The sequence below is a fragment of the Entelurus aequoreus genome, linkage group LG02 (genome assembly GCF_033978785.1).
Source record: "Entelurus aequoreus isolate RoL-2023_Sb linkage group LG02, RoL_Eaeq_v1.1, whole genome shotgun sequence".
Lineage (NCBI taxonomy): Eukaryota > Metazoa > Chordata > Actinopteri > Syngnathiformes > Syngnathidae > Entelurus > Entelurus aequoreus.
In genome coordinates, this window is record NC_084732.1 from 58,022,482 (window position 1) to 58,048,377 (window position 25,896).

A 25,896-nucleotide genomic window follows, 5' to 3' on the forward strand; every position below is an offset into this window, starting at 1 on the left:
AATACCAGTACTCAACGGTACCGATTTTTAGAACTTTTGTGAGTGTCCATGGGGTAATAAATGTTAATTTTTTTAATGGTAAAATTGTTTTCTTTAAGTTAACATTTAACATTGAGCTGAAAACAATAAATGTGTTGTCCAGTTGATCTTGTTTTCTTATGCTTATAAGTCTCCTTTGCAAGCGTTGTACAGTAGACTGTGCATGCAGTTGCAATTCTAGGACGTTAGATAGCAGTATTATATAGGCTATGTTGTGTTGCCGTAGTCCGAAGTAGTCTTTGCCATTAAGTTGAATGTACCAGTCTTATCATACTGCAAGTACTGTACGTATTATACACAAGTTGTTTGATTGTAACATGCATCTTTGTTGTGGTTCTAATTACCAAATTTAGAAGTGCTGAAATCGCCATACAAATTTGCTAATGCTAATTGGTACCATGTATATGGTGTATCCAAATATAAATTAGCACTGAGTCAGCAGATTTTTAAAAGTGGAGTCTTTCTATCAGGCACGCTTGATTTGTTAGCATGGAAAATTGCAACATTACCAAGGGACAGTTTGGCTGAGTCCGCTCTGAGTGCATGTTTCCCCGCCAAGTGCTTGAGCCGGTGCCTAGTCTGCAAACAGACGTGACGTCACAGGTAACAAAGGCACTGAAATAGGGTACTGTTAGATTTTCAGGTGAATCGGTTCCGAGTTGTACCGACGAAATACTGTTTAGTATAAACGTACTGAATTCAATACCGATCCCTTATGGTTAACACTGCAAATTTTGTATAAAGTGTAGTAACATTCATTGTATAATTCTGTGATTTTGTCAATACTGGAGAACAGATAGTATCATTTTGATTACACTATAATATTAATATTGATATTTGAATAATACCATGCACCCAACACAACTATACTGTATCTTTCGACTGGGAATTTCCTTTTATGCTTTAGCTTAATACATTTTATTTCTTCATTTGGATGGACCTTTTACTTCCAGGTGTGGGGATGAGATCATGGAGCTCAATGACACTGCGGTTTACAACATGGCACTAAATGATGTCTACACAGTCCTGAGTCAATGCAGTCCAGGTCCAGTCCATGTTATTATCAGTCGACACCCAGACCCCAAAGTATGTATCATCTTCACTGAAGTTGTATCAGTCAGCACTAATACTACACGAACAGTTGTGCTCAGAAGGTTACGTACAGTATACTCATCTTGAACGGAATAGTCAAAATTGATTTATTACAGATGTACCAATAAAACAATCTAAACAATATAATATGAACAGCACACTAACATAAAGGGGGGGGCTGAAAAATGTACGGTAATAAAATATATCTGATACTGATACCATGGTATCAATACTATCGATATTTTGACCAGTCCAACCACCCCTTAAATTGTTTGGTTTCTTGGCACTAACCTGACTTTTAAGCTTAGTCCATAAATGTTCTCAAGCATTGAGGTCAAGGATTTGGGAAGGCCACCTGTTGATTTAAGACCATACTTCTCATTTGTTTCTGTCATGACTCCCACTCCCAATATACAGAAATTTCCAAGTCCCTCCTAAAGTAAATTATAATTGAGAACTATAATAGTTCTCAATAATATTTATTTATTTATCTGTGTGAATTAAATTTTTCTTAAATTGTCCTTTCTTTCTTTTCATTCCCATCACAAACCTCTCCATTTATTTGCCAATGTTGACCTACACTGATAAACACAGTTTGACCCTTCACAGTTAAACGATACAGTAGTTGTATCGGTCACATGTTTTTTTTTCTTAAAGTGACACACCCATTGAGGCATCGAGGGACACAGTATCACTCTTTGGGCCTGATCTACTAAGATCCAAATACCACCCACTAAACAACATGTGCAAAATATAAAATTGTGTGTACCATTCCTGGGCGTGCTGCATGTGATCTACGTAAGTTTTACAAATTAAAAATAGCAGAAGACAATAAAATAAACCTCTATTAGTATGACGACTCAACAGGAAACTCGCAGATCAGGGCTTTTTGCATTCTCTTATTAGTGCAGGTGTGCAATTGAAAAGTGGTGTAGACCGCCTTATTTATTCGAGGTTTTTGCATATACTGTAAGGGGCTTTCACCATGGAGACATGTCATTTACTGCATATTTATGTTATCCTGTAATGTTTTGCTATGTTTTTAAACAAGCAACCAATATGTTCCACTTCTTTTTTTAGAAGCAGTCCTGTGGTGCATCTACAAAACCCAAAACCAGTGAAGTGGCACGTTGTGTAAATCGTAAATAAAAACAGAATACAATGATTTGCAAATCCTTTTCAACTTATATTCAATTGAATAGACTGCAAAGACAAGATATTTAATGTTCAAACTGAGAAAATTTATTTTTTTTGCAAATAATCTTTAACTTAGAATTTAATGCCAGCAACACATTGCAAAAAAGTTGGCACAGCGGAATTTTTACCACTGTGTTACATGGCCTTTCCTTTTAACAACACTCAGTTAACGTTTGGGAAATGAGGAGACCAATTTTTGAAGCTTTTCAGGTGGAGTTCTTTCCCATTCTTGCTTGATGTACAGCTTAAGTCTCAATAACTCGATAAGAAATGTTGTTCTTAAACGGTTTGACAATTTTCTCACGCATTTGTTCAAAAAGTTGTGACCCTCGCCCCATCCTTGTTTGTGAATGACTGAGCATTTCATGGTAGCTGCTTTTATACCCAATCATGGCACCCACCTGTTCCCAATTAGCATGTTCACCTGTGGGATGTTCCAAATAAGTGTTTGATGAGCATTCCTCAACTTTCTCAGTCTTTTTTTCACTTGTGCCAGCTTTTTTGAAACATGTTGCAGGCATCAAATTCCAAATGAGCTAATATTTGCAAAAAGTAACAAAGTTTACCAGTTCGAACATTAAGTATCTTGTCTTTGCAGTCTATTCAGTTGAATTTAGGTTGAAAAGGTTTTGCAAAACATTGTATTCTGTTTTTATTTACGATTCCAACTTCACTGGTTTTGTGTTTTGTACAATACTTAAAAACACTTAGAAAACCATCTTATTCTTCTTTTTTTTTAACGCCAAAGGTGTGCTCATGGGAAAGACTATGCAAGATTTTTTTTCACATAAGAGATGTGTTAATAATATATTGTATGTATATAAATGAACATCATTAAAAAAAAACCCTGCATACACAAAAATGCATCAATTTGTTTTAATAAGCCCCTTATGTCAGCCAGCAGCTATGAAATTAATATATATATATATATATATTGGTGATTATACAATATGTCTGACATTTTCATTTTTGACAGTCCATATACGTTGACAAGCATACGTAGGATGGAGCTGCTGAGCAATCGCCTCTTTTCTCACAGCCATGCGTGTAATTGTGTTAGTTTGCACAGTGTTTTCAGACTTGCTAAATAAAGCTGGAAAATAGCACTCACAGTTGAGTTTTAGTCGTGATGAACCACATTGCGTGCGCTAAATAACTATGTTTGCATTTTCTTCTCCCAGTATTGCGAGCATTCTGATGATCGCCATATATTCTGCATATATTCTGCATATTCATGAAGACAGAAACGCTAAATATATTGCACCGCTTATTCTGCTCACTGGAGTGACTCAATCCTTGGTGTACACATTAGGTCGATCAGCTTTGCGTGTGCTATCAAGTTTACTTGTCTTTTAGAACATACAAACCTTTGGTAGATCAGGTCCCAAGTGTTTCGTATTGCATTGATGTTTTAGTATCGTTTGACCCCTCACTCGCGCATCACTAGTATCCATCCATCCAATGTGTGCCGTCAAAATAATACATTTATGCTGCCAATATTATTCACTCATGCAAAATGATTAGGCCTTGTCAAGTTATAATACAGTTTGTAATCTTCAGCACCACTTATTTTTAGAATCATACATTAAGTTAATTAAGATGTATGTATTTAGGAAAAATAATGGTTCAATAAAATCATGAATGTCCGAAAAATCAATAAAACCTTCGAGCCCATATTCAATGTACTTCTGACTGCAACTGTACATTTGCTCACAAAGTTCTGGGCACGCTTTGTTGTCTTTAAGTCCTGCCCTCTCCACATGCTTTATTTTAAAGGTGTCAGAACATCAGCTGAACGATGCTATAGCTCAAGCGGTGGAAAACAGCAAACTGAAAAAGGACAAGAGCCAATGGAGTATCGATGGTAAATAATCACCGCTTTCATTTTTTAAACGTTTTTTTCAAAGTTAGAAGAGTGCAATTTATTAGTAAACATCACCAACCATTACAGGTCTGCGAAGGATGGAGTCATGTTCTCACAGCCAGCCAAGATGCGAGCGTTGTTTGGAAAGAAGCTTTGGTCAGATCACTGTCCGTCGGGCTCAAAAGTTCATGACACGCTCCTGCAGTGATAACACCAACAGCAACTTTCACAACCGCTGTCTCACCACCCGCAACCCCCATAACACACATCATAACCCACCAGCCCGCATCCATACCCTGGACACACCCAACGTAAGTAACACCACCAAAGAATGATGGAAAGGGTGGTGATAATACAGGGTGACGGAAAAAAACAGAACCCAATAAAAGGTGAATGCTCTGTATTTATATAGCAGTTTACTATTCCTGAAATGATACCCAAAGCGCTTGACATTATATATCACATTCACGCACACATATTCACACACTGATGGCGGAAGCTGCCATGCAAGGCGCTAACCACGGCCTATCAGGGTCACAACGGCCGTGATGAGGATGGCGGAAGCTGAAATCTAACCTGGAACCCTCAAGTTGCTGGGACGGCCGCTCTCCCATCCTAAAAGGTCCTGCAAATTTCAAGACATTTGCCAACCTTAAATCGGTCATTCCCCAAAATTTCGAGTTATCTCGATCGCTTTGCATAAAAGTTATGTTCTTTCCAAAGTATGTTCCAAATGGGCTCTGCGACATTGTATTAAAACTTGCATACATCACGAAAAATCGTCAATTATTCAAACACATTCCTCTTTGGGATTTTCAAATAAAAGATTCTGCTAACCAAGTCAGAAATTTTGATTTTTGATGGAGCATGGCAATACCGAAACTTTCTCCCAAAATTTGCTTGCACTACATTGTTTGATTTGTTGGAAAAACAGGCCTTAACACAAAATGTATATTTCTTGGTTGGAGAAGACTATTGTTCATTTCATGCATAAAGTCCTCTTGTATACCCTGAATGTATATGTAAATTTAACAGATTCAAAGATTTGTGTGTTCTGTTTCTTGGGTCACCCTTTATGAATGTCAAACATATTTTACCCTGGGTGTTTTTTTTTTAGTTACACTGGGGAAAATAAGTATTTTGTCACGTTGATTTTGTAAGTTCACCCTTAGGCTCCATTGATTGCATTTATTTTGTCTTTTGTTTACATAAAGATTGTGAATGATAGGCCCCTTTTAGAAAGTGCTCCTAATCTCAACTAATTGTGTGGATAAAATACCACTACACCCCCATGGGCAAGACCCAAAGAGCTGTCAAAGGACTTTACGGACAAGAATGTGGACCTGCACAAGACTGAAATAGACACAAGAGCATCAACAAGAAGTTTGGTGAGAAAGAAGAACTATGGTGCAATAATTGATAACTGTAAAAAAACAAAAGGTAACATGTCCATCGCCCAAACATCTTAGCTCAATAAAAAAATTTACCTAGATAATTGAGAGAAAGGTGATGAAGCAGCCCATAATTCGTGGAGAGGATCTGATTAATAATGTCAAGAGATTTGGGAACACAGTCAGCAAGAAAAACATTAATAGCACACAAACCACAAGGACAATGTAATGCGCTTACATGACAGCAAAATTTAAAAGCATCTGCCTTAAAAAGTACTGCTCATATCTTGGTAATGGGGCAAACTTATCAACAGGGCATCATTTACTTCAATGTATGCACAGTCAGAGGAAACTACTTCACTTATTCCAATTTAGTTTGTGTAGATCAAGGGTGTCAAACGTACTGATATGGCCCACGAACAGTTTTAATCTGGCCCGCAAAATGAGCTTGCTAAGTATAAAAATGAGCTGCAATTTTTTAATGAAAGAAACTGATGCTCTAAATGTGTCTACTGGATGTTGCGATAGCAATTCAACTGTAACCCACATCACACATGACAGTGTCTTTTTAGTACCCTGAATTGGCTGAAAATGATCCACTCAACAGATAAAATAACGAAACGGCAAGATGCAAAGACTTAAGTCAACATGACCATATTCTTTGAAGTAGTTCAAATTCCATGCAGCGCTTGCAATTTGTTTACGGCACGATGCACACCCTGAACTCCATTGCAAAAATGTGTGTTTTTACATTAGTTGTTTGTTCTAAGTCTATTTTATCATTGTATTATGTGTGGTGTACACAGCAGTCAAACTTCAAGTACAACATAATGTTTAACCTTGTTGAGGGACTGCATTTATTGCAGGCTTATTTGCAGTCAGACCCAGATTGGACTGCAGGGAATACCCACATTTAAGAGTTGCTCCACTCGAAGTGTGCATTTAGTAAAAGACTTAAGTCCAGGGCGAGAATGCTGCGTGGCTTTTTTCATTTAAAATTAACTTCACTTTTTTTGGAATGTTGCCTAAGCTAACTTTTTATGGACCTTGTTTTATATACCATCAACCTGCCAGGGACTGCAGATGGAAATTAGCCTTTGGCTACAATCTGCCACATTTACATTTTACATGTTCAATAATGTGCATTCTCCTATGTAACAAAGATATAACAAAAATAACAAACTGTGACTGCCTATTAGGATTTTTACTATACATCTGTGAACAAGCTTATTGGTGTGTGTAGTGGGACAGGCGGAATTTAAGCCGGAAAAAATGTGGTAATTTATAAATTATTAAATGTTTCTGTGTGGCCCAGTAGCAAATGTGTCACAGACTCGTACCGGTCTGCGGACTGGTGGTTGGGGACCACTGTTCTAGTGGTGAGTACCACTGTTCTAGTGGTGAGTAAGCATGTGTGTTGATAAGTTTGACTGAAGTGTGTGACTTCCTGTCCTCTACAGTCCATCATTACAGAGACACGGTCTGACAACAGACGGTCCGTGCCGGTGTATCCCGATGAGGACTACAGTGTTCCTTTTAACTGTCCTGTTGTCAGCCTGTCGAGTCAGCAGACCCTGGATGAAGCCTTCAGGGACAATATGGTACCTCATTTTACCATGATGGAATGTTTAAATCCTTATTTAGCGGAAAAATAGGATGCAAATGTATAACCTGGCTCTTCTTAAAAAAAAAAAAACAATAATAAACATTCTGACACAGTTCATTACTTATCTAAAAATGTTGTGAATGCAATTAGAATTTTAATCCATTCATTAATTGAAATGTCTGCAATTTCCAGAGAACTTGGACCGTCTATCTGTCTAATATCTGTGTTAGACAGTATAGGTACAGTAGTTCTCCTTGGTTTACAGCTTTTATGCAATTGTTCCTCCCAAAGTAAAATTTGGGCTGCACATGTACATCATAGACAACTATTGAAATCGCTCTCCACTGTTATGTTCCACAAATGTCATGATATAAAGCAGTAAAAATAATTCAAAATAATCGACAAAGTCAAAATAAAGAGGTGGATTTGATCTATGTGATCGCTCCTCTATGCGTGATACAGAGAACAGATAACAACTTGTGAACCTGATCGTGGAGTGAGAGAAATAACATGCTGTCATGGCAATAACATAAGACAATATAATATCTTATCTGATGTATGTTCATCTTCACTCTCAATTTAAACTTGAAGGTTCTGACAGTGTGTTAATGTGTGTGTGCAGTCCATCTCCAGGCTGTGTGCTGCTCCACGTCGCTACCTCTGCTCTCAAGATGTGACGGGTGAAGAATGTTACAATGGAGACTCCAGTGGTTCCAGTCCGTCCCCATGTGAAGATGATGGATTGAACACCTCATTAAATATAAACTGCCAGGTACTGCATATGGCTTTTACATTAGACTAAAAACCAGGGGTGTCCGTTATTTGCCTTTTTTAACTGATCGGAGATCGACTGATGAGCTGACAAGCCCAGCACTTACTGCATGGGTGTGCTGGTGTTTACGTGGCTAACGGTCGTACTCACATGAAGGAGTCCTTCAAAAGTGATGCATGCTCAGGTTAGGCACGATTACATTTCTGACTTCCGTGTTACACACATGCATGGTGTGTGGGAATTTCATGAGGGGGCAGGATGTCTTGCCATAACTTCTATTATTAATCCTTTGCCTTAATGGCGGAAAATAATCTACATGTTTTACATGTATCATTTTCACTGCAGGACTAGAAACTGACAAGGATGACACAAGAAGTCATGTTAACCGCATTAAATGTAAAGTATGGATGATCCATCCAAATATTGATACTATCTATATATATATATATATATATATATATATATATATATATATATATATATATATATATATATATATATATATATAATATCAGTATGCATATGCCTTCTCTGTTGCGGGTCCCAAACTCTGGAACGATCTCCCTCTCCATGTGAGACAGGCCCCTTCTTTGGCTATTTTTAAGACCCTTCTTAAAACCCATTTTTATTCACTGGCTTTTAACCCAGCATGAGACTTTAAACTGTTTTTAACTTTTTAACTGCTTTTTATCTAACACATTGTTCTTAGGGTAATTTGTATTTGCTTTTTCAATGTGTATTTTACTTCTGTTTTAAATGTTATTTTTTAGTCTGTCCTTTGCCTCTATTTCTTTGTGGTGTACAGCCCTTTGTTTTTCAACTGTGGTTGTTTTTAAAGGGCTTTATAAATAAGTTGGTATGATATGGTATGGTATGGTATACAAACGATACTGAAATGAGTAGGTCCAAATATTTGTTGTTCTTATCATTAAAAGATAATTGGTATTTCCTGAGGGTATTCTTTGAGGCTACAACCCAAATTATTTAATTGTAGTAAGTTTGATGTACAGTATATGATAAATTATATAATGTAATCCAATAGTAGTTTTTGATTTTGTTTAGTTGAGTTTTGTTTAGTAATTGTGTTATTGTAATCTACTTTATTTTGCTCAACAATTGTATGTTGCATTCAATAGCACAAATCTAATACGTAATCTGAGTTACAACTATACAATGTTTCCTCGCCAGATGGCGACTCACTTACTCTGTGTATCGCATATTTTACTGTTGAATTGTTGAGAACATATAGATCTGAGTAACAAATGACATTTCAACTTAAATTTATGTCGGTTTTAATGTGTATAACGTGTTTCAAAGTGTTTGTAAGTGTGTGTGAAAACTGTGTGGAGTGTGTGGCAGCCTGATAAAGACAATAATGTCAGAGTTTGTAGTTGACGAACCCCAAGATGCAGAGATGATGGCAGGCATTGAATGGGAAAACATGATTTAATTCAGATACTATAGCAAAAAACAAACAAAAGGGAACAAACAAAAGGCGCGCACAAGGCGGAGAACAAACTAGGCTATAAACTAAAATAGCACAAAGGCTAACTGTGGACAATAAACAAAAATACTTACTGTGACACGAAGGAACTATGACTAAAGCGGAGTGGACAAAAGTAGACGGAGCTACAACGACAAATAGGTAGAATCTACAGGTAGAAGTGACAAGTGACAATGATGCACCAGTGACTGGAGGGCAGGACAGGTTTAAATAGCAGCTGGCTGACTGGCACCAGGTGTGGCCAGGTGCCAATCAGCCACAGCTGAGGGGACAAAACACTCAGGGAACATAATCAGGAAATGAAGACAAAATAAAAGCACTGACAGGAAACTAAGACAAACGCAGAGGAAAAACTAAAACATAGCCAAACTGTCAGGGACAAGCCTGACAGTAGCCCCCCTTCCCATAACGGATGCTAGACGTTCTAGCAAATCCCCCCGCCCCCCAACAAAAACAGTCCAAAGTCACGGGAGGGTGGAGGGAGGACAAGGAGGTGGGCCGTCAGGCCAAGTGTCCCCGCAATCAGCGGGGAAGAGTCATGTGGCGACGGCGAGTTGAACGCCGCCGCAGTTGTCGAGGCGGCTCGACCGCCAGCGTGGGAGGGCCCACCGGGAAGAATGGTGGCGGCGCCCTCTGCTGGCCACCCGGGGAGGGTGGTGGCGGCGCCCTCTGCTGGCCACCCGGCGAGGGTGGTGGCGGCGCCCTTTGCTGGCCACCCGGCGAGGGTGGTGACGGCGCCCTTTGCTGGCCACCCGGCGAGGGTGGTGACGGCGCCCTCTGCTGGCCACTCGGCGAGGGTGGTGGCGGCGCCCTCTGCTGGCCACCCGGAATAGGTGGTGTCGGCGCCCTCTGCTGGCCACCCGGAGAGGGTGGTGGCGGTGCCCTCTGCTGGCCACCCGGAGAGGGTGGTGGAGACCCCTGCTGGTCCACCGGAGAGGGTGGCGGAGACCCCTGCTGGTCCACCGGAGAGGGTGGCGGAGACCCCTGCTGGTCCACCGGAGAGGGTGATGGCGCCGTTGGTTGCAGACCCACTGGGGTGAGGAGTAGTTGTGCCTCCCCAGCTGCACAGCTACTCATAGCCCCCCCCTCAAGGGACGGATCCAAGACCTCCCACGAGAAGCCAACACAGGACAGGGATGGGTCGGAGGGATCACAAAACGAGGCAAAGCTTTTCCTTGATTTAGCCATCAATTCTAATGCTTTGTTAAGCCTCTCCGCCATGGACATCTCTGCGAGGTTCGTTTTAGGGTGGATCATTCTGTCAGAGTTTGTAGTTGACGAACCCCAAGATGCAGAGATGATGGCAGGCATTGAATGGGAAAACATGATTTAATTCAGATACTATAGCAAAAAACAAACAAAAGGGAACAAACAAAAGGCGCGCACAAGGCGGAGAACAAACTAGGCTATAAACTAAAATAGCACAAAGGCTAACTGTGGACAATAAACAAAAATACTTACTGTGACACGAAGGAACTATGACTAAAGCGGAGTGGACAAAAGTAGACGGAGCTACAACGACAAATAGGTAGAAGCTACAGGTAGAAGTGACAAGTGACAATGATCCACCAGTGACTGGAGGCAGGACAGGTTTAAATAGCAGCTGGCTGACTGGCACCAGGTGTGGCCAAGTGCCAATCAGCCACAGCTGAGGGGACAAAACACTCAGGGAACATAATCAGGAAATGAAGACAAAATAAAAGCACTGACAGGAAACTAAGACAAACGCAGAGGAAAAACTAAAACATAGCCAAACTGTCAGGGACAAGCCTGACAAATAATGCATATAATATTCATATAAATCATGAAATAAGTATAATTTCTACTTTGCAGGGAACACCGTACTACTGCTACAAATTCTGAATTGAATGAAATAAGCTTTATAAACATGTGTTATTTATAATTAAGATTCAAACCCCAAAACAAGTGAAATTGGCACGTTGTGTAAATCGTAAATAAAGACAGAATACAATTATTTGGTCATTCTTTTTAACCTATATTCAATTGAATAGACTGCAACGACAAGATACTTGACGTTCGAACTAGAAAACGTTGTTATTTTTTGCAAATATTATCTCATTTGGAATTTGATGCCTGCAACATGTTGAAAAAAAGCTGGCACAAGTGACAAAAAAGACTGAGAAAGTTGAGGAATGCTCATCAAACACTTATTTGGAAAATCCCCCAGGTGAACAGACTAATTGAGAACAGGTGGGTGCCATGATAGGGTATAAAAGCAGCTTCCATGAAATGCTCAGTCATTCACAAACAAGGATGGGGCGAGGGTCACCACTTTGTGAACAAATGCGTGTGCAAATTGTCCAACAGTTTAACAACAACATTTCTCAATTAACTATTGCAATGATTTTACCATCTAAGGTCTGTAATGTCATCAAAAGGTTCTGAGAATCTGGAGAAATCACTGCACGTAACATTAAATGCCCGTGACCTTGGACCCCTCAGGCGGTACTGCATCAAAAACCGACATCAGTGTGTAAAGGATATCACCACATGGGCTCAGGAACACTTCAGAAAACCACTGTCAGTAACTACAGTTTGTCGCTACATCTGTAAGTGCAAGTTAAAACTCTACTATGCAAAGCGAAAGCCATTGATCAACAACACCCAGAAACACTGCTGGGTCCAAGCTCATCTAAGATGGATCCATGCAAAGTGGAAAAGTGTTCTGTGGTCTGACGAGTCCACATTTTAAATAGTTTTTGGAAACTGTGGACGTTGTGTCCTCCGGAACAAAGAAGGAAAGAACCATCCAGATTTTTATTGTTCAAAAGCCAGCATCCATGACGATATGGGTGTGTTAGTGCCCAAGGCATGGGTAACTTACTCATCTGTGAGGCACCATTATTGCTGAAAGGTACATACAGGTTTTGGAGCAACATATGTTGCCATCCAAGCAATGTTATCATGGACGCCCCTGCTTATTTCAACAAGACAATGCCTAGCCACATTCTGCACGTGTTACAACAGCGTGGCTTCATAGTAAAAGAGTGCGGGTACTAGACTGGCCTGCCTGTAGTCCAGACCTGTCTCCCATTGAAAATGTGTGGCGCAATATAAAGCCTAAAATACCACAACGGAGACCCCGGACTGTTGAACAACTTAAGCTGTACATCAAGCAAGAATGTGAAATAATTCCACCTGAAAAGCTTCAATAATTGGTCTCCTCAGTTCACAAACGTTAACTGAGTGTTGTTAAAAGGAAAGGCCATGTAACACAGTGGTAAAAATGCCCCTGTGCCAACTTGTTTGCAATGTGTTGCTGACATTAAATTCAAAGTTAATGATTATTTGCACACAAAAAAAGTGTTTCTCAGTTTGAACGTTAAATGTCTTGTCTTTGCAATCTATTCAATTGAATATAAGTTAAAAAGGATTTGCAAATCATGGTATTCTGTTTTTATTTACGATTTACAATACGTACCAAATTCACTGGTTTTGGGTTTTGTATATAATTTATAGTCAAAGTTTCAGATCCGGACTCAAAATTGGATCGCAAAAAAATGCAAATCAGGACATGCCTACTGAAATTGTTTTTATATGTTTGATGTTATTCGAAAATTCACTTAAGTGTAAGTAGATTATTTTACTTACATAGACATGGGCAAAGACTTTGTATTGCCAGTAGTAGGAGCGTAGCGGTATCTAACATTTGGTTCATTTACAAACTGTATCAAAGTGGCTGCACCGCATCCTTCAGTGTTTCTTGTTAGACGTCCTTTGTGGGAAAAGTTGTGTTACCCCTTGTTGTAAACTACACTGGTACCTCGGTGGACGAGTTCATCTAGTTTTGTGACGGAATTCTTAATATTCCTAAAAGCAAATCAATTTTCTCCTTTGAAATAAATAGAGTTTAAATTTTGACTTGCTTAGCTCCTTAAAAAACAGCACAACTTTACAACATGTAAATGTAAGTAACATATGATTTTTGAATTACAGTGGTTGTATACAGTAATGTCAAAAATAAAGTACAACATTGGAGAGTGGACTTCTACGGTTCTCTTTTGAGCTGCTTTTCCTACAGACAAAACATCAGAAGTTTTTTCATATTTTTATGTGCAAAGTTTAGCTATTATTCTAACGTTTAATAGTCGGTCATGTTTTTGATTATTTATTTCTTTAACTCAATGAATATTATTCACTTCTTCTTCTCGGTACTGTCCTTGATTGGAAGAACAAAGTTTTGTTGATCTCTAGTTATTAGCTAATACTAGCGAGTAAGAATGGAAGTTTTGGTCATATCTTTTGGGGCTCACTGTGACATTCTCTATTCAGCTCCTTGATCACAATTCATCATCATCATCATCAACAGGTCGGCAGTCATGAGCCTCCACTTTTTGCGATCTTCAGCCACTCAGATGCATTCATTATATTCCTGTTGGGTCCCGTCTTTCTATGTTGTCAGTCCACTTTGCTCTCGGTCTGCCTGTCCCACTTCTACCAGTCAACTTTCCCTTTAGTAGCAATCTCTGATGGTTGTTTCCTAAAGCGATATGATCAAAGTATGCTGACTTTCTTCTCTTGATATTTGGACAAGTATTAATCTTTTGAAGTACAATTCATCACTTGTTTTGAGTTCTGTCCATGGAATTAGGAAATGTTTTCTGTAAATCCACATTTCAAATGCTTCTAACCTGTTCATTGTTGCTTCTGCAAGTGTTAATGACTCTGCACAACATAGTAGTGTTCATAATGCATCGTCTCAAACGGATGTTAAGGTTTTTGAAGTTAAAATGTTTTGATGTGTTCAAATACTGATCTTGCAATTCCAATTCTTCTTGTAATTTCTTTGTCTCATTTTCCATCTTTTGTTGTCATATAGCCCAGATATATCATGCTGTTGACTTGTTGTATTGGTTTCCCTTCTATATTAATATTTGTCAGGTTCAAACATCAATGACATCTATTAAACAAGACAAGAAGCAAGGAAATGAACAGAGACCGAATTCAATTTTGCTCAATTTGAGGAGAAACGTGTCGACCTGTAACCTCTTACAGTGTCACCCACACTCTAACGGAAAAAGGTTCACGTCTCCTTTTTTATTTGGATAGTCCCTGTTTACATAACAACAGCTGTTTCTAAAGGAATGGGGGGTATGTAAATAGCCATTGTTTTTGGTCACATTAACACAAAAGAAAAAGATGCCTCGGGCTTGGACTGGTCCTGGATCGAGCTTGGGCAGGTCTTGGATGATAACAGATAACCCCTCCCGTCTCCTCCCATCGTACACAGCGGGATTTTCCAAGCCTTTGGCTTGGTGCAATAAAGACAGCTTTCGTCTGTTCACTGGGAACTCAGAGAACGGAAAGTTTTTTGATAATTTACATACAATTTTTCTGACAATATTCATATCTGGAACTTGCCAGCGTTCTACCATTCCTTTTTTTTTTTAATGTTTTTTTGCATTCCGTTTGCTTTTCCGTTCTCATTTATTGCTGTTACTAAGTCTTGTAGCTCTGAATTGTTTTCTGTGATCAAAATTGTATCATCAGCTTATTTTAGATTATTAATGAGGGTTCCCTCCATATTCACTTCTTTCATATCTTTTATTTCTCTGAATATTATTTTGTCGTATGGGTTGAAAATATTAGGTGAAAGAAAACAGCTTTGTTGCACTCCTTTTTTAATCTAAAATTATGTTGTTATTCCATGCTCGGTTCTCACTGTAGCTGTCTCTTCCTAGTATATCTTGGGTGGCGTGGGCCAGATGGTGGAGCGGCCAAGCCAGCAACTCGAGGGTACCAGTCGCTGCCGCTGTGTCCTTGGGCAAAACACTTTACCCACCTTGCTCCCAGTGCCACCCTTACTGGTTTAAATGTATCTTAAACATGTAGACAATGGGTTTCACAATGTAAAGTACGTTGAGTCTACTCTCTAGAGAAAAAAAGTACCATATAAATATAATTCACTTCACTTTGTTATTGAATATCTTTATCGTCAGTTCCAATGTCCGATAACGTTCAATCATCTTAGCATGTTTAACTCGGTCATACACTTTTGGTGTGTAAACGTAATTTTACTGAAATTCACAGTCTGTTATTGTCAAACCATCTTTCTAATGTGTTCATTTCTTCTGTTATTATTTGTATTAGTTCCTGTAAGTTCTGTCCTGAACAAAACACACTTGTGTATTCTCCAAATAGTACTAACTTTAACTCCTTGTTAACTTTACACATGTCGTTTATATAGAGAGTGAACAATTTTGGTACCAGTATTGATCCTTGGGGTACTTTGCAAGATATATTTAGCGCTGTAGACGTGTGTTCGCTTATCTTCACGTTTTGCTCCCTGTCAGATAAGTTCCTTCGTACCCAGCTCAAGACCAACCATACCATTCTAATGTGTTGATTAAGATATTAAGATCAATTGTGTCAAATGCTTTTGTTAGAGCCCTAAACACTGCAGCTGCACACTGTTTACTATTTATTGCATTGGCAATCTGTTCCGCTATTTCCAAGATTTGTATTACTTTAATTGTAAGTGGGCCAAATCAAATTGGATTACAACAGTAATGTAATGGAAATGACTGCTGTTATGTGATTGTTTTAATAAGCCATGTACTTGTTATGATGTCAGATTTGGACAGGTGTGATACTGATGTGCCCACAGGTCTTATGTTGCTCACATGTTTCATTTATCTTAGTTTACCACATAAATTGTTTTTATTTATTGTTGTCTGTTACAAGTCATGCTTCACACTCCCTAATGACTGTGAATACTGTACGTTGTCTCTATATATTCGAGATAGAATAGTATCTAACAGTGCTCTCTTTCCAGTGCATACATATCTTCAGCAACTTATGCCAAGCTGTGAGAAAGATCATGAAGTTTCTCTTAAGGGATGTAGGTGATCATTTAAAAAAAAAAAAAGCATGTTGCCTGCTTTCACCTTTTAATGGTTGAATCTTCCCGTTAGATTAATCCGGTGCAACTCAATTATTTCTGTTACGCCCCCGAGGAAGAAGAAAAGATGTTGTGCAGCCCCCCCCCCCCCCCCCCCCCCTCCTTCTACTATGAATAGTAGCATGTGTCTATAAAACTGTACACCTCTGCATAACATTGTCTTCTTGTTAACATTAAATATTAAAAAAAAGGATAATAGAAAGAAATATAGATCAACTTACAAAAATAACTTTAACATTGTGTTTTTAGTCTGCAACATAACATATTTAAAGTGCATCAATTTGCCAGAAAAGAAAAAGAAAAATCCTAAACTAAAAAATAATTTGAGTAACGTGAACCATTTGATACTAAACAAATACAAATGTTTAAACTCAAGTCGGAGACTTCCGGTTGAGTGTGGTCGCTGCAAGGCGTGCTTAGCGGGGGCTCCGTGGATATGTGACCTTTTTTATATTTTATTGGCACTTATACTGACTCCAGCTGTCAACTGTACCATACTTTTTACTGACGTCTCATGTGTAGCTGCTTTTTGTGGATTGTGCCTGCAAATTCCCCTTTGTAGGTTGATAAGTCGGAAGATAAACGACAATCTTAAATCCGTTGTCAGAGGATAAATAGGGGCTGTAGTGGAGCCATTCGAGATCATTCTCTCGTACTATGGTTGGTAGAGTTGGTTGGTAGAATGGCCGTGCCCAGCAACTTGAGGGTTCCAGGTTCGATCCCCGCTTCTGCCATTCTAGTCACTGCCGTTGTGTCCTTGGGCAAGACACTTTACCCACCTGCTCCCAGTGCCACCCACACTGGTTTAAAAATGTAACTTAGATATTGGATTTCACTATGTAAAGCGCTTTGAGTCACTAGAGAAAAGCGCTATATAAATATAATTCACACTCACACTACTATGGCAAGCCAATTGCTAGCCTGGAGCTTGCTGCTAATGCTAATGCGAACGAGCTGACCGAACTCCACGCTGGCGTCAACATGCTGACTGCCACCATGGATCTCCTCTCTAAAAAATGTGTTGATCTGGAGGGCCGCTCCGGGTGGAATAATGTCCGAGTGGTGGGCCTTCCTGAGGGCTGTTTGGGCCACCGTCCGACTAAGTTTACCGCTCAATTATTGCAGGAGGTCCTTAAACTTGCCCACGCTGGACTCTGTCCAACGGACCCTCGGTGACTGCGGTAAAGTTAGAAAGAGATCGGCAAATTCGGAGATAACAGCTCATTAGCTCAAAAACCCCAAACAACATTTTCAGCAATACAATCTGCGATCCGGGCAGGAAACCTGTCCATGTGGTTTTTCAACACCTGCGGCTCAAATTAGAGACCGTCTACAAAGAGCAACTCCTGACAAGAAAATACATAATAAACAAATTAAAATCTAAATTATTATACATTGTCAAGTCTGTGTAATAATTTCAGACGTACAATGTATCCTATTAGTTAACAATGCAAGACTGTGTTAGGAAGAGATGATATTCTTAGAATTTGTATGGATTCATCAATCCATCTATTTTCTACCGCTTGTCTGCACTCGGGCGGAAGGCAGGGTACACCCTGGACAAGTCGCCACCTCATCACAGGGCCAACACAGATAGACAGACAACATTCACACACACATTCACACACTAGGGACCATTTAGTGTTGCCAATCCACCTATCCCCAGGTGCATGTCTTTGGAGGTGGGAGGAAGCCAGAGTACACGGAGGGAACCCACGCAGTCACTGGGAGAACATGCAAACTCCACACAGAAAGACTTGGGCTCAAACCCAGGACCTCCGTATTGTGAGGCACACACTAAACCCTGTTCCACCGTGCTGCCCCGCTATTCATTCAAAAGCTTCATAATTGTACATCACAGTACACAAACTGCACCACACATAGATGGTCACCAGTTGTTTGTACGACAAGTCTAATTTTAAAATTTTTGAGAAATAATTAAAATGTTCGATTTTTAATAGCTTTGTGAATATCAATCAATCAATCAATCAATGTTTATTTATATAGCCCTAAATCACAAGTGTCTCAAAGGGCTGTACAAGCCACAACGACATCCTCGGTACAGAGCCCACATACGGGCAAGGAAAACTCACCCCAGTGGGACGTCAATGTGAATGACTATGAGAAACCTTGGAGAGGACCGCATACGTGGGTAACCCCCCCCCCCCCTCTAGGGGAGACCGAAAGCAATGGATGTCGAGTGGGTCTGACATAATATTGTGAAAGTCCAACACATCAGCGAAAGTTCAGTCCATAGTGGGGCCAGCAGGAACCATCCCGAGCGGAGACGGGTCAGCAGCGTAGAGATGTCCCCATCCGATGCACAGGCTAGCGGTCCACACCGGGTTGGGAGCAGAGTAGAAAAGAAAAGAAAAGAAACGGCAGATCAACTGGTCTAAAAAGGGAGTCTATTTAAAGGCTAGAGTATACAAATGAGTTTTAAGATGAGACTTAAATGCTTCTACTGAGGTAGCATCTCTAACTTATACCGGGAGGGCATTCCATAGTATTGGAGCCCGAATAGAAAACGCTCTATAGCCCGCAGACTTTTTTTGGGCTCTGGGAATCACTAATAAGCCGGAGTTCTTTGAACGCAGATTTCTTGCCGGGACATATGGTACAATACAATCGGCAAGATAGGCAGGAGCTTGACCGTGTAGTATTTTTTACGTAAGTAGTAAAACCTTGAAGTCGCATCTTAGGTGCACAGGAAGCCAGTGCAAGTGAGCCAGTATAGGCGTAATATGATCAAACTTTCTTGTTTTTGTCTAAAGTCTAGCAGCCGCATTTTGTACTAACTGTAATCTTTTAATGCTCGACATAGGGAGGCCCGAAAATAAAACGTTACAGTAATCGAGACGAGATGTAACGAACGCATGGATAATGATCTCAGCATCGCTTGTGGACAAAATGGAACGAATTTTAGCGATATTACGGAGATGAAAGAAGGCCGTTTTAGTAACACTCTTAATGTGTGACTCAAACGAGAGAGTTGGGTCGAAGATAATACCCAGATTCTTTACCGAGTCGCCTTGTTTAATTGTTTGGTTGTCAAATGTTAAGGTGGTATTATTAAATAGATGTCGGTGTTGAGCAGGACCGATAATCAGCATTTCCGTTTTCTTAGCGTTGAGTTGCAAAAAGTTAGCGGACATCCATTGTTTAATTTCATTAAGACACGCCTCCAGCTGACTACAATCCGGCGTGTTGGTCAGCTTTAGGGGCATGTAGAGTTGGGTGTCATCAGCATAACAGTGAAAGCTAACACCGTATTTGCGTATGATGTCACCTAGCGGCAGCATGAATAAAAAAACAATATATCATCTCAAAAATCCCAGGACTTATAGATGGTGTTTAGTTGAACATATTACAAGTCTTATTTTGGGGAAAAGTTATTATATTGATTTTTAAGAAATAATACAAAATATAAACGTTTCAATAGTTTTAAAACCATACAATATATCGTCTCAAAAATCACATGACTTGTAGATGGTATCTAGTTGAACATACTAGTGTGAGTGTGTGTGAGTGAATTTTATTTATATAGCGCCTTTCTCTAGTGACTCAAAGCGCTTTACATAGTGAAACCCAATATCTAAGTTACATTTAAACTACAAGTCTTATTTTGGGTAGAACAGATTTATTTGACAAATTTATGAGAAATATTTACAATTTTAAACATTTCAATAGGTTTAAGACTACAAAAAAGTATCTAAAAAATCCCATAACTTCTAGATAGTGTTTAGTAGAACATACTACCTGTCTTATTTTGGGAAAACATTATTTAAAAGATGTTTGAGAAATATTTAAAATTTGAATTTGCTTCAAGACCTTACAACAACTCATCTCAAAAAAGACGTCACTTACAGAAGGTGCCTTGTTCTTTCTGATACAAGTCATATTTGGGGGAAAAGTAATTTTACTGATTTTTGAGAAATATTTAAAATATTCAATTTTCAATAGCTTAAAGACTGTACAACATACATTCTCAAAAATCACAAGACTTATAGATAGTGCCTAGTTATTTCTATTTCAAGTCATATTTTGGGGATAGGTTATTTTACATATTTCTGAGGAATATTTACAATTTTCAGTTTTCATAAGCTTCAAGACTGTACAATATATATATTCTCCAATATCACAGGACTTATAGAGAGTGGCCAGTTCTTTCTTTTCTTAAATATCACATTAATTATAGATAACGTCTAGCTCTTTCTATTACAAGTCCTCTCTGGGGTAAAAGTTATTTTACTTATTTTACTTTTCAATAGCTTAAAAACTATACAATATATAATCTCAAACATCACAAGAAGTATCGATAGTGCCTCGTTCTTTCTACTACAAGTCTTATTTTGTGGGAAAGTTATTTTACTGTTTTTGAGAAATATTTAAAACAAATGTATTTGCAAAAGCTTTAGGACTATAGAATATATCTCAAAAATCACATGACTTATGGATAGCATCCAGCTCTTTCTACTACCAGTCCTATTTTAGGGAAAATGTGTTTTATTTATATTAGAGGAATGTTTAAAATGTTCTATAGCTTAAAGATTGTACACTTTATATTTTCAAAAATGACATGGCTTATAGATAGTGCCTAGTTCTTTCTACTATACGTCCTATTTGGGGGAAAAGTAACTTTACGGATTTTTGAGAAATATTGAAAATATTCCAATTTCAAAAGCTTAAAGACTGTACAATTCATCTTTCTCTTTCTACAACAAGTCCTATTTGGGCCAGAAATTATTTTTTTAGAGAAAAGTTTAACATTTTCCATTTTCAATAGCTTTAAGACTATAGAACATGTAATCTCAAAAAACCCATGACTTATAGATAGTGTCTAGTTCATTCTAATACAAGTCTTATTTTGCGAAGATAATATTTTAATGATTTTTGAAGATTGTTTAAATACTGTATCATCTCAAAAATCACATGACTATTAGATAGTGTTTAGTGTTTTCTACTAGATGCCTTATTTTTAGGGAAAAATATTTTACTGATTTTTGAGGAATATTTAAAATGTTACATTTTCAATACAGTATATCTATTCAAAAATCACACGACTTATAAATATATCTTTCTACTACAAGTCCATTTTGGGGAGAAGGTATACTGATATTTTCTAAATATTTAACATGTTAAATGTTCAATAGCTTTAAGACTATGGAACATATCATCTTAAAAATCACATGACTTATAGATAGTATTTGTTTTTTTTTTACTAAAAGTCTTAATTTATTGAAAAAATATTTTACGGAATTTTGAGAAATGTTAAAAAAATGTATTGTCCTCAAATAATATTAAAATAATTTCCCCCAAAAATAAAACACAAATAACTAGGCACCATCTATAGGTCATGTGATTTTTGAGATTATAAATTGTTCAGTCTCAAATTTATTGAAAATTAAACATTTTTATATTCCTCAAAAATCAATAAAATAACTTTTCAGCACGATACGACTTTTAGTCGAAAGAACTAGAGTGTGGTTTTTGAGATATGTTGTATAGTCTCAAATTATTGAACATTGAAAATTTTAAATATTCCTCAAAAATCATTAAAATAATAGTTTCTCAAAATAAGATTTTTTTAGTAAAAAGAACTAGGCACTATCTATACGCTATGTGTTTTTTGAGAAGATATATTGTACAGTTTTTAGGTTATTGAAAATTTATAAAATTCTAAATATTCCTCAAAAATCAGTAAAATAACTTTTCTCCCAAATAGGACTTGTGGTAGAAAGAGTTAGGTGCTATCTTTAAGTCATGTGATTTTTGAGAATATATATCATTCAGTACTTAAGCTATTAAGAAATTGAAAATGTGTAATATTTTGTACTTGTAGAAAAATTACTTAGCACTATATATAAATCATGTGTTTTTTGAGATTATATGTTGTATAGTCTTAAAAGCTATAAAACATTGAAATATTTGAATAATCTTCAAAAATCAATAAAATATTTTCTTCCCAAAATAAGACTTGTAGTAGAAATAACTAGACACTATCTATATGTCATGTGATTTTTGAGATGATATGTTCTATATCTTAAAACTATTGAAAATTGAATTTTTTTCTCAAAAATCAGTTTACCGTAATAACTTTTGTCTCAAATAGGACTTGTTGTAGAAAGAGGTAGGCGCGACCTATAAGTCATGTGATTTTTGAGAAGATCTATTGTACAGTCTTTAAGCTATTGAACATTTGAAATATTCCTCAAAAATCTGTAAAATAATTGTTTTCCCGAATTAGGATTTGTAGTAGAAAGACTAGGCACTATCTATAAGTGATATGTTTTTTGAGATGATATATTTGTTTATATAGTCTTAAAGCTATTTAAAATTCAAATGTATAAGTGTGATTTTTGAGAGTATATGTTCTATATTCTTAAAGCTATTGGACATTTTAAACAAAATGAGTTTTTTTCAAAATAGGACTTGTAGTAGAAAGAACCTGGCACCATCTATAAGTCATGTATTGTTTGAGATGATATGTTGTATTTTCTTAAAGCTATTGAAAATTGAAATATTTAAACATACTTAAAAATTCATTAAAATATTTTTTCCCAAAATAAGACTTGTAGTAGAAAGAACTAGACACTATCTATGAGTCATGTAACTTTTGAGATATGTTCTATAGTCAAAGTATTGAAATTTAAAAATGTTAAATGTTACTCAAAAATCAGTGACATAACTTTTTTCCCAAATATAACTTGTAGTAGAAAGAGCTTGGCGTTATCTATAAGTCATGTGATTTTAAGAAGATATATTGTACAGTCTTGAAGCTATTAAGATTTTTTTTTTAAATATTTTACAAAAGTAATTTAAAAACTTTTTCCACAAAATAGAATTTGCAGTAAAAAGAACTTGCCACTATCTATAAGTCAGGTGTTTTTCAAGATGACGTGTTGTATAGTCTTAAAGCTATTGAAAATGTTACATTTTAAATATTTCTCAAAAATAATTAAAATAATTTACCCCCAAAATAAGACGTGTTGTATGAAGAACTAGACACTATAAACAAGTTATGTGATTTATGAAAATATATACTGTACAGTGTTAAAGCTATTGAACATTTTTAATTTTAAATCTTCTTCAAAAATTATTAAAACAACTTCTCTGCAAAATAAGACTTTTTATATACAAGTATAAAAACATTTTTTTAGATAATATGTTCTATAGTTTTAAAGCTACTGAAAATTGAAAATGTTTAATATTTTTTTTAAATCATTAAAATATTTTTCCGCACAATAAGCCTTGTAGTAGAAATAACTAAACACTATCTGTAAATCAAGTGATTTTTTTTAAATAATGTACAGTCTTTAAGCTATTGAACATTTTAAGATTTAAACATTCCTCAAAAATGCTTAAAATAACTTTTCTACATAATAAGACTCGTAGTAGAAAGAACTAGACAGAATCTATATTTCTTGTGATTTTTGAGATGATATGTTGTACCCCGCCTTCCGCCCGATTGTAGCTGAGATAGGCTCCAGCGCCCCCCGCGACCCCGAAGGGAATAAGCGGTAGAAAATGAATGGATGGATTGATGGATGTTGCATAGTCTTAAAGTTATTGAAAACTCTAAATATTCCTCAAAAATCATTAAAATATTTTTTCCCAAAATAAGAACGAACTAGACACTAGCTATAAGTAATGTGATTTTTGAGATGTCATTGTGGCTTGTGCAGCCCTTTGAGACACTCGTGATTTAGGGCTATAGAAGTAAACTTTGATTGATTGATTGATTGATTTATAGTCTTATAGTGTCAGAGCTATTGAAAATTTTAAATATTCTTCAAAATAATTGAAATAACTTTTCTGCAAAATAAGACTTGTAGTAGAAAAAAATTACACAATCTATAAACATGTGATTTTTGAGATGACATGTTCTATAGTCTTAAAGCTACTGAAAATGTAACATTTTAAATATGTTTTTAAAAATCAGTCAAATAACTTTTCTGCACAATAAGACTTGTAGTAGAAAGAACTAGTCACTATGTATAAGTCGTGTGATTTTTAAGATGATATGTTCTATAGTCTTAAAGCTATTGAACATTTTAAATATTTATAAAAAAAATGTTAAAACTAGACATGATCTATGTATTTTTCTGAGATATGTTTTATAATCTTAGTCTTATAGCTATTGAAAATTAAAATAACTGTTCCCCAAAATAATAATTGCAGTAGAAAGAACAAGACACCATCTATAAACCATGTTGTTTTTGAGAAGAAATATTGTACAGTCTCAAAGCTTTCGAAAATTGAACATTTTAAATACATTCCAAAAGTCATCAAAATAAATGTTCCGCAAAATAAGACTTGTAGTAGAAAGAACTAGACACGGTCTATAAGTCTTGTGATTTTTGTGATATGTTGTATGGTCTGAAAGCTATTGAATATCAAATATTTGAAATAATTCTCAAAAATCAGTAAAAGTTATTGAAAAAAATAATAATAATTAAGAATCAGTAAAATTATTTTTCACAAAAATAAGATTTGTAGTAGGAATAACTAGACACTATCTATAAGTCATGTATTTTGAAGCTGGTACAGTATATTGTATGATAAAGCTATTGAAAATACATTTTGAAAAATCCATCCATTGTCTACCGCTTGTCCCTTTTGGGGTCGCAGGGGGTGCTGGAGCCTATCTCAGCTGCATTCGGGCGGAAGGCAGGGTACACCCTGGACAAGTCGCCACCTCATCGCAGGGCCAACACAGATAGACAGACACCATTCACACTCACATTCACACACTAGGGCCAATTTAGTGTTGCCAATCAACCTATCCCCAGGTGCATGTCTTTGAAAAATAATTTTCTAAAATCAGTAAATTATTTTTCCCCAAAATACAATCCATAACATGCTCAACTAGACACCATCTATTAGTCATTTGTGTTTTGAAACAATATATTCATCAAAATTATATACAGAAAATTATTCTAAAATAATCAGCAAAATAAAGAAAATTAAAAAAAAGTTGTAGTAGAACTAAATGGCCACCACCTATGTTTCATGGGTTTTTAGGACTTTATTATGTATCATTATAAAGTTATTGAATATTAACAACTTAAAATATTTTTAAAAATTATACAAATAATCATCCATCTAAAATAATGAATGTAGTATTCCTTAAAGTGATACTATTTATATCTGATTGTATAATGAGGCCATAGAGTATATGATAATAAACTTAACATTTATGTTGTAAGGGGTTGCAACTTGTAGAGGTCCCTGCGCACCGCCGCACCGTGAGCTCCTCATTCCTCACGGTGACTGATTTCAAATTTAAACCCGATTGAAAAGTAATTAAAAGGTAGATGTTTGATGAGCCTCTTGTCTGATTTTGTGTATTGCTGCACATAGTGCTGTGTTGGGGACATTCAGGAGTGCAGTTGTCTGTGGCTTCATATCAATATTTGCCTGTACTTATTTGATTGATTCATGCTTCTTTTTTTAATTTTTATTTTATATATAATTTTTGTGGGTTACTTGTTTTGGGAGGGGCACTT

The 25,896-nt window shown here is 36.9% G+C and overlaps 1 protein-coding gene across 1 annotated transcript in view; it reads left to right on the forward strand.

Moving 5' to 3' along the window:
• The window catches only part of il16 (interleukin 16), a 120,722-nt gene that overhangs the window by 70,660 nt on the left and 24,166 nt on the right, over positions 1-25,896 (forward strand). The window contains exons 14-17 of the mRNA XM_062029980.1: positions 993-1,125; positions 4,105-4,192; positions 4,280-4,503; positions 7,044-7,184. Coding sequence (XP_061885964.1) covers positions 993-1,125; positions 4,105-4,192; positions 4,280-4,503; positions 7,044-7,184 — 586 coding nt within the window. The remainder of the gene's footprint in view (positions 1-992; positions 1,126-4,104; positions 4,193-4,279; positions 4,504-7,043; positions 7,185-25,896) is intronic.